Source organism: Bubalus bubalis, chromosome 24 (genome assembly GCF_019923935.1).
Source record: "Bubalus bubalis isolate 160015118507 breed Murrah chromosome 24, NDDB_SH_1, whole genome shotgun sequence".
NCBI lineage: Eukaryota > Metazoa > Chordata > Mammalia > Artiodactyla > Bovidae > Bubalus > Bubalus bubalis.
This window is the reverse complement of record NC_059180.1, coordinates 33,600,268-33,612,287: the sequence shown is the minus strand read 5'-3', so window position 1 is coordinate 33,612,287 and position 12,020 is coordinate 33,600,268. Positions and strand designations below refer to the sequence as shown.

At 44.3% G+C, this 12,020-nt stretch overlaps 1 protein-coding gene across 1 annotated transcript in view; it reads right to left on the bottom strand.

Annotated features, from left to right (window-relative positions):
• Positions 1 to 12,020, bottom strand: part of GRIN2A (glutamate ionotropic receptor NMDA type subunit 2A) — a 435,347-nt gene that overhangs the window by 100,463 nt on the left and 322,864 nt on the right. Inside the window, exon 5 of the mRNA XM_025275634.3 lies at positions 2,561 to 2,766. Coding sequence (XP_025131419.1) covers positions 2,561 to 2,766 — 206 coding nt within the window. The remainder of the gene's footprint in view (positions 1 to 2,560; positions 2,767 to 12,020) is intronic.

Below are 12,020 nucleotides of genomic sequence, written 5' to 3'. Positions count from 1 at the left end.
TCACTTCCAAGTACTGTGCTAGGCTTCCTTCTGTTTCCCAAACTTGCCAATCTCTTTCTTCCCTCGAGGCCTTTTGCACCTGTTCCTCTACCTGGGTGGCTCTCCCCTTGTTCATCACATGCTTGGCTCCTCCTCCCTTATATGTCACCGTAAGTCTTACCTGTGTGAGCTAAAGGAGCCCCGCATACCTCAAGTTACTCTCTGATGGGGACCTTACTCAGATCTTTCACAGGGTTTATCCTAATGTAGAGCTGCTCTGTTTCCTTATTGGCTGAGTTGGTTTTTTTTTTTTTAACACTTGTGCAGGCCTTGACTCCAAGATTCTTCCTTATTTACGGATGCATCTCCCATGCCCAGCACTGTGACTAACACAGAAACTATGCCTCATGAGTATTTATTTATTGACTAATCTATTCAGAATTTCAACCCTGAAGAGGCTGATGACTCCAAAAAAAGCCGATGATCACTTACTGAATAATCCGTTCAGAATTTCAGCCCCAGAAAGGTTACTCATTGATAAAAATTTCTCCAAACCAAAATGCACCTTCATCGTACATTTGGCAATCATATTTGTAAAAAATTATCTTTATCCAAAGCACTGAGCCGTGGGGACTTGCATCTCGTATAATAATAACTGAGGCTGGAATTTGGCAGGTGGGAGGAAAAGTATCCATTCACTCCTCAGTTCAAGCGTCACCAACATTGTGTCACATTCTGTGCTTGTCCCTGAGGACATAGATTAATCGCCACGTTCCCTATATTTAGACAGCTAATGACAGGGAAAGTAACAGTTGCTCAGTCATGTCCATCTCTTTTGCGACCCCATGGACTTTAGCTTCCTCTGTCCATGGAATTCTCTAGGCAATACTGGAGTGGGTTGTCATTCCCTGCTCGAGGGGATCTTCCTGACCCAGAGATCGAACCCAGGTCTCCTGCATTGCAGGCAGATTCATTACTGTCTGAGTCACCAGAGAAGCTAATACTCGGGGAAAATATGGACACACTTTAAGCCACAAAAACACACGAGACAGATAAACGAGAGGGCTACAGACTGAATGTTTATGCTCCCCTCAAATTCATATATTGAAGCCCTGATCCCCACTGTGATGATATCTGAAGGTGGGACTTTGGGGAGGTAATTAGGTCATGAGGGTAGAACCTTCATAAATGGAAGCAGTGCCCTGATAAGAAGAAGCGGGTAAGAAGAAGACAGCCACGTGCAAACAAGAGAGTCCCCATCAGACACCAGACCTGCCGGCACCTTGAGCGTGGACTTTCCAGCCTCCAGAACTGTGAGGCTGTTATTTAAGCCACCCCCTCGTGGTAATTCATCACAGCAGCCTGAGTGAATTAAGAGACAGAGACAGAGGCAGTACTGTGGAAGTACAGAGAACTAACCCAACCTGGGGAGGAAGTGCCTAAGACGTGAAGGACAAGCAAGAATTTTCCAGGCGAAAGAAGGCAATCACAAAATGCTCAGAAAAAATAGATTTCCATCCAATTACAGGCTTTATCCTTTTGTGAATTCCCCACCAGGGTGGTATTTGTGTTTATGTTTGCATTACAAAGACTATAATCAGCGTCTTGGACTCGGCCATGAAACGTTACAAGTCTCCAAAGGGTTTATAGATTAGGGAGAGCCCTTTGCCAGAGGCTCTGACTTAATTGTCAGTTTCTCTTCAGTCATAATAAAAGAAGAAACAACTTCTCTGGCTTTGCTGCTGATGACCAAGGAGACCTCCAGGAGATCAGTTCTACCTGGTTCACATCAGAAAGTCACTTGGAAGGGAGATGTTGACCCCAATATGGAGAGAAGTTTTGAAAATACTGAGGAGTGTAGATCTGGAAACTAGAAAGGAGGTGGAAGGAAGTGGAAGGTATGGTTTGGGGGAGGGAGCAACCAGAAAAGTACAAAAGAAATAATTATTTTAGGAAGGACTGAAGGGGAGGGTTGATTCACCATATGGTTAAGAATATGGCAGTGGAGTCAGATGGCCCAGTGCTTGAGTCCTGTCTCTCTCATTTACTAGCTGAGCGGCTTTGAATGTGCTTCTTAGTCTTCCAGTAAACTCAGCTTTTATGGTGTTTAAAATGGGCAAAACCACACACCCCATATTACTGTTGTTGGAATGAAATGAATGCAAACCAGCTGGTGTAGTTCTAGTCTTTTAAAAGAATCTATTCTTATATATATCTATCATAATAGAGTATGTTTTATATTACATTTCATTATTATTTTAGAGATATTGTTCTCTTGGTATCTCTAATTTTCTTGAAGAGATCTCTAGTTTTCCCCATTCTATTGTTTTCCTCTGTTTCTTTGCACTGTTCACGTAGGAAGGCTTTCTTATCTCTCCTTGCTATTCTTAGGGACTCTGCATTCAGTTGGGTATATCTTTCCCCTTCTCCCTTGCTTTTCGCTTCTCTTCCTTTCTCAGCTATCTGTGGGGTTGCAAAGAGTCGGACATGACAAGAGATATTGTTGTTATCAGTGATTCAGGCTATTGTAAAGGATTGGGCACGATTGGGCACGTTCAACCCACCATACCCCCAGACTCACTTGATCTTGACAAACTTCCGGCACGGTACGGTGTTCCTCACACACGTCTCGGTCAGCGGGTCAATGTCTTCCACGATGACAAAGGGGGCCTCCTCGAGGGTGACGATGCTCAGATGGTTGTCGTCCGGCTCACAGTCGGAGAAGGACTTGTACCTCGGCCACACGGCGTGCCTCAGGCTCAAGGTCTGGTTCTCCCACTTGCCAACCTGCGGCAAAAAGACAGAGACACACTTGTGCTTTCCTGCACCACCGGCTTCTCGAAGGAGGAGTCCTCCCCGAGAAGAGGCATGGGAGAAGAAGTCCACCATCCTCTGGGCTTTTCCCTTACCTACCCCAACACTCTCATCTGTTGTACGCTAACAGAGATGGGGATAAAGGGGAAAGCAACCCCCATGCCCTGGACTCTCCCCAGACTGAGTAAATACGGGGGTGGAGACTAAGTACAGATGCTGTTAGAGCTCCCCAGCTGACTGTAATGTCCCTTCAGTGCTCAGGACCACTGATGTCATGAAAACAGCAAACAGGCTTCCCTGGTGGTCCAGTGGTTAAGAATCTGCAGGCCAGGGTGGGAGACATGGATGGGTTCCATCCCTGATCCGGGACGACCCCACATACCATGGAGCAACCAAGCCCATGTGCCACAGCTACTGAGCCTGTGCTCTAGGGACTGGGAGCTGCAACTATGGAAGCTTTGTGTACCTCGGATTTTCAGCAACAAGAAAAGCCACGGCAATGAGAAGCCCGAGCACTGCAACCAAAGAGTAGGTCCCACTTGCTGCACCTAGAGAAAAGCCCGCACAGCAGAGAAGACCCAGCATGGCCAAAAATAGCCCAAAAGAAAAAAGAAAAAAGCAGGGACTTTTCGAATTAGAGAGGTCTGGACTTAAATCCCCAACTCTTGCCAGTTGCTAGCTGTACAACCCCAGGCAGGCTCTTAATCACGATGAACATCTGTTTTCTCATCTGTAAATAGACACAATTCCACCTACTTTATAAGGATATCATGGGAATGAAACAAGGCATTTTGAGAAAAGCCTACAGCCCGATGCCTGGCAGGTATTAGGGACTGTGTAAACTCTTCCTGTAAGTATAGAAGAGAGACAGTGAGAGGGAGAGAAATTTAAAAAGTGCTAAGAAAGTGAGAAAGAGGAAAAGGAAGAGGAAGTCCAAGAGCAAAAGGGACGGAGGTCTGGTGGGAGGATGAGAGCCTCCCTTCAAGCTCAGACGGGGTTCTATTTAAGTTGCAAATCAGGTGAGCTTTTATCAATCAGGCACAGAGTGGAGACTTTTGCTGCTTAGCGAACACCGAGACCTGTCAAAACAGAATCGATTGTGTTCCCTCCCTGCAGCAGCCGGCATCTTAGCGGAATCAAATTGAAGGCTGTATGTTTTGAACCTTAATTTTATTTGACAGCTTATTGGCACTCTTCGCATACACACGGGGGAAAGCTGCCCCCAGCTTCGCACTTTCTCCTTCCTACTCCTGCTCCCACATGCAACTGCTTGACACCGCAGGTCAGCGCTTTATTTGTAGCATCAACCTCAAGGAAAAATAACTCGTATGAAGAGCTAAGTGCCAAGAGTCCGGGCTTGTCTCTGTTGACGTGACCCTCTCACCTCTCCTCCTGGAATGTAAGTGTTACCAGAAATGAATCTCAGGCCCTTAAAGAGAATTCAGACACGCTGGACACCAGGAGAGGGGACGGGGTGTCGGGAGAGAAGGCAATCAGTCTGTTCTCAGAGATGACTTCAGTATCTGGACTGGAAAATGTTTGCTGTTTGTCAAGAAACGTGCCACGTGGCCAATTACAAAACTGCCCAGCTTCACAAACACCTTCCTTTTTAAGTTACGGAAGGCGGTAGAGTTATTTGGACAAATAAACACATTCATTGCCTCATGCCGTGATGTGTAACACAGGATAGAGAGAAAATGAAGCCCATCAAATCCGTCATTCATTCAACACAGATTTATTGAATGCTGGCTAGGTGCTGGCATGTGCCTGAGAACAATGAGGGATAAAACTGATCACTCCCCTGCCTTCCAAGCCAACAATAATAAACATGCAAATAGATGAAGAGATATTCAGGCTCTTCCTTTTGGAATATGCTACATCCATCCCTTTCTTTTCCATCTCTCTTAGAAAACTCAAACATAACCTTGAAGAGACTGGGTAGTTCAGTGGCCAAGACAATGGCTTTTGGAGCCAAACTAAATGCTGATCCTGGCTTCAACCATTAGCTAAGCAGCCTTGGGAAAGTGGCTTAACCTTTCTGAACTTTGCTTTGCCTGTAGAATGTGGATGGACACAGCATATGCTTTCAGAACTATAGTGAGATTAGAATGAGCCAAAAATACACAAGAAGCGCTTAGCACAGAATTTATTTAGCATGTAACATACATGGCAGATACTATTATGTTATTTTTGTGGTTGTGCTAAGTTGCTGCTGACTCTTTGTGACGCTATGGACTATAGGCTTCTCTGTCCATGGGATTCTCCAGGCAAGAATACTGGAGTGGGTTGCCATGCCCTCCTTCAGGGAACCTTCCTGACCCAGGGATTGAACCCATGTCTCTTACATCCCCTGCATTAGCAGGCAGGTTCTTTACCACTAGCACCACCTGGGAAGTTAGCATGTAAAATATAGCTCAAATATGACTTAATTTGCAAAGGCATTCCCGTGTTCCCTGGTAATATAGAACATTGCTCCCAGCTCCCCCATAGCATTTGATGCTATAATTAAAACAATGTCACTTCTGAGCACTTCTATGTGCTAAGGAAATATGCCAATATTACACTTTGTTTAATCCCCACAAATCCCATATGATAAAGATTATTACTCCAACACCACAGTTCAGGGAACTGAAGCACAGAGAGGTTATGCAACCTGCCCAAACTTGCACAGCTTTTTAAGTGGTGGAACCAGAGCTATACCATGGAATCGTCTGAATCCAAAGGCATTTTCCCACTAGTGCTCCTAGTAATTGATCTGCAGTAATTATGTTATTGCTCCAAGATCCTCTCTTCCTTGCAGAGACAACTCCTAAAATCCCAGTTAAGTGTGAGTGAAGTCGTTCGGTCGTGTCCAACTCTTTGCAACCCCATGGACTGTAGCCCACCAGGCTCCTCCGTCCATGGGATTCTCCAGGCAAGAATACTGGAGTAGGTTGCCATTTCCTTCTCCACCTAAAATCCCAAGGTAACACAAGTAGAGGCAAAGCCTGTAGCAGAATCTTCGGTGACGTCACTGACCACATCACATACTCTACACCGTGGGAGGCAGGCAAAAGTTCCAACCCAAGGCTGACTCACGGAGAGATAGGCTACAAAGGTGTATGAGTCCCCACAGTGCAGTAACTTCTGAGATCTTCTCTAAGTTCCTTCCTCCGTTCCCAACACATCTAAGTAAGCACCCATGGGTCAGCCAAAGAGGGTGGAAATGTGCAGTGGGTGGAAAACTTGATCCGGAGCTGAAGCTGCTGTGTCAACATTGCCCTGGATCCTGAGAGCTTGCACCTCCTTCTCAGAGTCTGATGGGCTCCTGTTCCAAACACCAAAAATCTCAACTCTAAGATTTTTTCTAGCAGATAGGGGAGAAACAGACAGCCTTCACTTTCCCCTCCTATATTCCTATTTACAAAGGGCTGTAACTGAGTCTGGGGTTTGTAGACAGGTTTAATAGAGATTCATTTACTCCGTAAATATTTACTGAGTGGCTTCTAGGTGCCAAGCACTGTGCTAGGCACCGAGGATACTGTAGTGCAAACAGCAATATTTTTACTTGCATTGAATTTTTAGGCTCATTAGGAAGACACACATGAGTCAAATAATCACACAAGAATATATACATGCAAACTAGGAGGAAAAAAATAAAATATGGGTCTAAGATTGGAAAGAGGGAGAAAGAAATCCCAGAAGGCTTCCCCAAGGAGGTGGCACTTAAGCTGAGATTGGAAATCCAAGATGAAAGGATGAAGGGATGGGGGGGCCACTCCAGGCAGGCAGGGGCCAGATGATGCGAAGCCCTGTAGGTCCTGTTAAGGAGTTGAGATTTACCCTGAGAGTTAATCTAGTCTGTTATCTGGAACAGAGAAAGAAATGCAGAAATCATGATGAATATGTGTCCAAACATAATCTGCCTAAAACTGGAAGATCTTTACTTCATTCATTTTTTTTCTTTTTTTTTATGATGGAAAAATTTTAACTCATACAAAAGTAAAATAGTAGAATGGATCTATCTAGCTTCATTCATGACCAACTCATGGCCAATCCTGTCTCATTTATACTCCCAGCCACTCCTCCTATATAATACTGAAGGAAATCCCAGACATCATAACATTTCATTTACAAATCCTTAATTTGATTGAAACATCTAAATTTCCATTTGACTAACAATATTATACCTTCACAATCTATATGTTTGTGTCTATGTTTCATTCATTAGATGCTGACACGTCAGTCTAGCAGGGATATGTATATATATTGGGTTGGCCAAAAGGTTTGTTCTGGTTTCTCCATAAGAAGGTATAAAAAACATAAGAAACATTTTGGCCAACCCAATATATTATATATATATATATATATATATATATATATATGCATATTAATTGGTTTTTATGTCTACAGCTTCTAACTCAGGGCCTGGCACAAAGAAGGACTTAAGGGATAGCTGGTGATGGATGCGAAGGCGATGGCACCCCACTCCAGTACTCTTGCCTGGAAAATCCCATGGACAGAGGAGCCTAGCAGGCTGCAGTCCATGGGGTCGCGAAGAGTCGGACATGACTGAGCGACTTCACTTTGACTTTTCACTTTCATGCATTGGAGAAGGAAATGGCAACCCAATCCGGTATTCTTGCCTGGAAAATCGCATGGATGGAGGAGCCTGGTAGGCTGCAGTCCATGGGGTCGCGAAGAGTCGGGCATGACTGAGAGACTTCACTTTCACTTTTCACTTTCATGCATTGGAGAAGGAAATGGCAACCCACTCCAGTGTTCTTGCCTGGAGAATCCCAGGGACGGGGGAGCCAGGTGGGCTGCCATCTATGGGGTTGCACAGAGTCGGACATGACTGAAGTGACTTAGCAGCAGGTGATGGAATGAATGAACATACCACACTTGTCTGTAACATTAGATCACAGTAGTTTTTATTGGTTAATCCCAAACTCCTAATTTATTGCCTTTCCTCTTTGGTAAATTTCTTTCCTATGTCTGTGAGTCTATTTCTGCTTTGTAAATAAGTTTATTTGTATCATTTTCTTTTTAGATTGCACATGAGTGATAGGGTGTTTGTCTTTCTCTGATTTACTTCATTTAGTATGATAATATCTAGGTCCAGAGATTAATAAGCACTATTCTTAGCACTTGGGGCTTCCCTGGTGGCTCAGATGGTAAAGAATCTGCCTGCAATGTGGGAGACCTGGGTTCAATCCCTGGGTTGGGAAAATCCCCTCAAGAAGGGAATGGCTACCCATTAAGTATTCTTACTGGAGAATTCCACTGACAAAGGAAAGGAGCCTGGCAGGTTACAGTCCATGGGGTCGCAATGAGTCAGACATGACTGAGAGACTAACATTTTCACTTTTCATTCTTAGCACTGTTTTAATTCTTATAAACACCATATACACAAGAAAAAGGTGTGGGCAGACTTTTATTTCTATAATGAATTTTTTTTTTCTACTTGAAAACAGTCCCAAATTAACCCAAATAGGTTGTATGGGAGAAGGAAAAAAAAATCTTTACCTTCAAAATAAACTGAATTTTGGTGATAAACTAAATGTTTTCTGCAAATAAACTGAAGTTTTGAGGACAAAGAAAAATAATTAACCTTTAATGGAGAAAAGTGTTCTTGTTAAAAGAAGTATAGAAAGGGAAAATTAACTTTGCAATGATTTTTTTATCCATTCTTATTAATAAAATTTAAATGCTGTGCTTTTAGAAACCTAATTGCTCTTCAGCTCCTAATAGGAGCTGTTTAGTGAAAGGGCAGTGATTACTTATCAAGATGTTCAGCCAAGATTTTTTCAGAGAAAAGATAATTTCATCTCAAGAAACTGTCATAAATTAGTATTCATCCCTTCATATCTGGGTAAATCCACGGATGTGTCACAGAGGCTACAAAAGGCTGGAAGAAATGAGGTTAATAGATATTCATACCTCTCCTTTCAAAGAGGTCTGACTGACTGTATCGGATCTACTCATTAAATGCTTTTTGTTGTTCGGTCACTAAATCCTGTTCAATTCTTTGTGACCCCTTGGACTGCAGCACACCAGGCTTCCCTGTCCTTCACTCTCCCAGAGTTTGCTCAAACTCATGTCCATTGAGTCAGTGATGCCATCCAACCATCTCATCCTCTGTCACCCCCTCTCCTCCTGCCCTCCATCTTTCCCAGCATCAGGGTCTTTTTCAATGAATCATTTCATTCATTTTCAATGAAATGCTTACAAGAGACAATTAAAATCACCTCACAACTGGTCTCTCCCAAACCACCCCTAAAAATGTACGCCTAAACACCAAAATCATAGATCTATCTCTACTCAAACCCTTCCATGACACATACTGCCCACAGAATCAAATCCAGGTTCCTCTTATGTTAATGGACCCCACAATATAGATCCCATCAACCCCAGTACTCTCTCTTTCTATCACTTTTTCCATCTCTCTTTCATGGTGGTGGTTTAGCTGCTAAGTCATGTCTGACTCTTTGCGACCCCATGCACTGTAGCCCGCCAGGCTCCTCTGTCCATGGAACTTTCCAGGCAAGAATATTGAAGTGGGTTGCCATTTCCTTCTCCAGAGGATCTTCCAGACCCAGGAAATGAACCCGGGTCTCCTGCATTGCAGGTAGATTCCTGCATTGCATGTGGATTCTTTACCAACTGAGCTACGAGGCAAGACCTCACACTCTATACATACCCTCACACTAAAACATATACATCTTCAAACACAGATACTCTGCTGCTGCTGCTAAGTCACTTCAGTCGTGTCCAACTCTGTGTGACCCCATAGACAGCAGCCCACCAGGCTCCCCCACCCCTGGGATTCTCCAGGCAAGAACACTGGAGTGGGTTGCCATGTCCTTCTCCAATGCATGAAAGTGAAAAGTGAAAGTGAAGTCGCTCAGTCATGTCCGACTCTTCGCGACCCCATGGACTGCAGCCTACCAGGCTCCTCCGTCCGTGGGATTTTCCAGGCAAGAGTACTGGAGTGGGGTGCTATCGCCTTCTCCGACATATCATACACTTCACACATATTATATACTTATACATCTACGCATACAGCTACACTCATACTTACTTGAATTTGCTATGCACACATATACAACTCACCTCCACATACCTGTATAACACACACACACATATCTGACACACACCTCCACTCTCACATACAACACTAAGCCACAATGATGCATACACTTTTCACTTCTCACCGTACATACCCTAAATGACACTCACGCCCCTTCTTTGCCTCCATTACCTCTTCTGCCTGAAATCCCTCTCCTTATCATCTCCACTGACTTGAAATCCTGTCCATTCTTTCCACTTCCAGCTTAAACTCCACTGCTCCCCTGCAGCCTAGTTCTCCAGCCAGAGTGCATTTTTGAACATTTTTTTTCCCTTGAATTCTCTCACGTGTTCGTTCATAAGCTCAGTACGTGTGCATCCAGGGCTTTACACTATGGCAGGCCCTGCAGGAGGCTCTGGGGCTGCAGCTGAGACTAATCCAGACCTGGTTCTTGTCCTCAGACTTTCCTGTCTGTTGAGAAGAGGAGTTGGAGCACCCTGGACCTCACGAGATAACATGAGATCATGAATGCAATAACTCCCATGCTGGGGTGGGCACAGGATGTCACTGGAGCAGAGTACATCTTGCTCTGCAAGGAAACCAAAGATGCTCCTACAGGAAGTGACTTCCAGCCATGAGCCAGAGCAGTAGACTTGGTGCATGGCTTGCTCTGGAGTTCCACCTTTGTTCTCAGGGTGAGAGAAGAGTGTAGCGGGAAGGAGATGAGTACTGTAGAAAGACTTTTAACCGGGGGAGGAATAAAATCAGTCTGATGTATTAGGACACTTCTTTTCAAGGCAGTGCAGAGAAAGGGGTTGTGCCTAGAAGATTCTGAACAGAGTGACGGGTCAGGAGGCAGGTAACCTGGAGAAACCTGGTATAGAGCCATACCTAAGTGGTGGTGGGGGGCTGGCATGAACTGTCAGGACCCCAAATTGGTGGAATCAATACAACTTAGAGACCAACTGTATGACTGCTTGCAGGTGGGGAGCGAGGGCTCAGTTTGCCCTGAATTATAGAATATCTGGCCCAACCAGACTTTCATGCCTCCTGACCTACATCAGCTATAGTACAGTGTTCACCACAGGCTGGTTCAATAAATATTTGCTGAACTGAACTCGATTCAGACTGTAGCACAGCATCAATTTTTACTTAGAATTCAAAGTTAAAAGAGGAAACTTGCCTGTTTACTCAGATCCTCTCCTTGGAGGGAAGACAATAAGGATTGCAAAATTAAAAATCTGAGAAGAAATTTATTAAAACCGATGATGAAAGCAGAGTCCACATTGCCTGGGCTCCAGCTTGAGTGGCCCCAGTGAACTCACTGGGTGATTTCATAACCAGGTGGGAGAAGAAGCCTTAAAGCTAACACTTCACATGTGCAAAAACATCAGAAGACATTTCACTCTGGGTAATAAGCAGTGATTTACTCCCAAGCTGGTGAAAATGTGAGGAATTAACTCTTCAGGAAGATGAATTTAAGGAGAAAAACAGAGCAAACAGGAGGCCAATTTCTCTCCACCTGAAATATAAAGTCCTCCAAAGGATATAAGATTAATGTCCGTGAGGGTATTTAAAATGATTTAATGTCCGTATTTAGCATAAACAGTATCATCAATTACCATCACTCCCATGCAAATCTAACACACAAGTGAGCTGATAGCATAGTTGCTGCTGCTGCTGCTGCTAAGTCGCTTCAGTCGTATCCGACTCTGTGGGAACCCATAGACGGCAGCCCACCAGGCTCCCCCATCCCTGGGATTCTCCAGGCAAGAACACTGGAGTGGGTTGCCATTTCCTTCTCCAATACATGAAAGTGAAAAGTGAAAGTGAAGTCGCTCAGTCGTGTCCAACTCTTTGTGACCCCATGGACTGCAGCCCACTAGGCTCCTCTATCCATGGGATTTTCCAGGCAAGAGTACTGGAGTGGGTGATAGCATGGTTATGCACGAGTAATTCTGTGTCTTTGGCTGCTGCTTAAAACCAAAAGCAGACCTGAATTTGACTGATCTGGAAACTTCACAGCAAAGATGTCTGAGCCACGACTGTGACCTGATACCAAGTTGAAATACCTTGTATTTGGAGTAGTTCGCAGTTGAGTCTAGCCATTTGTTTGTGAATTGATTCAGTCTAAGGTTCCTTCAAGACAGCAGGAGTCTGTGAAACTAGATGTCAC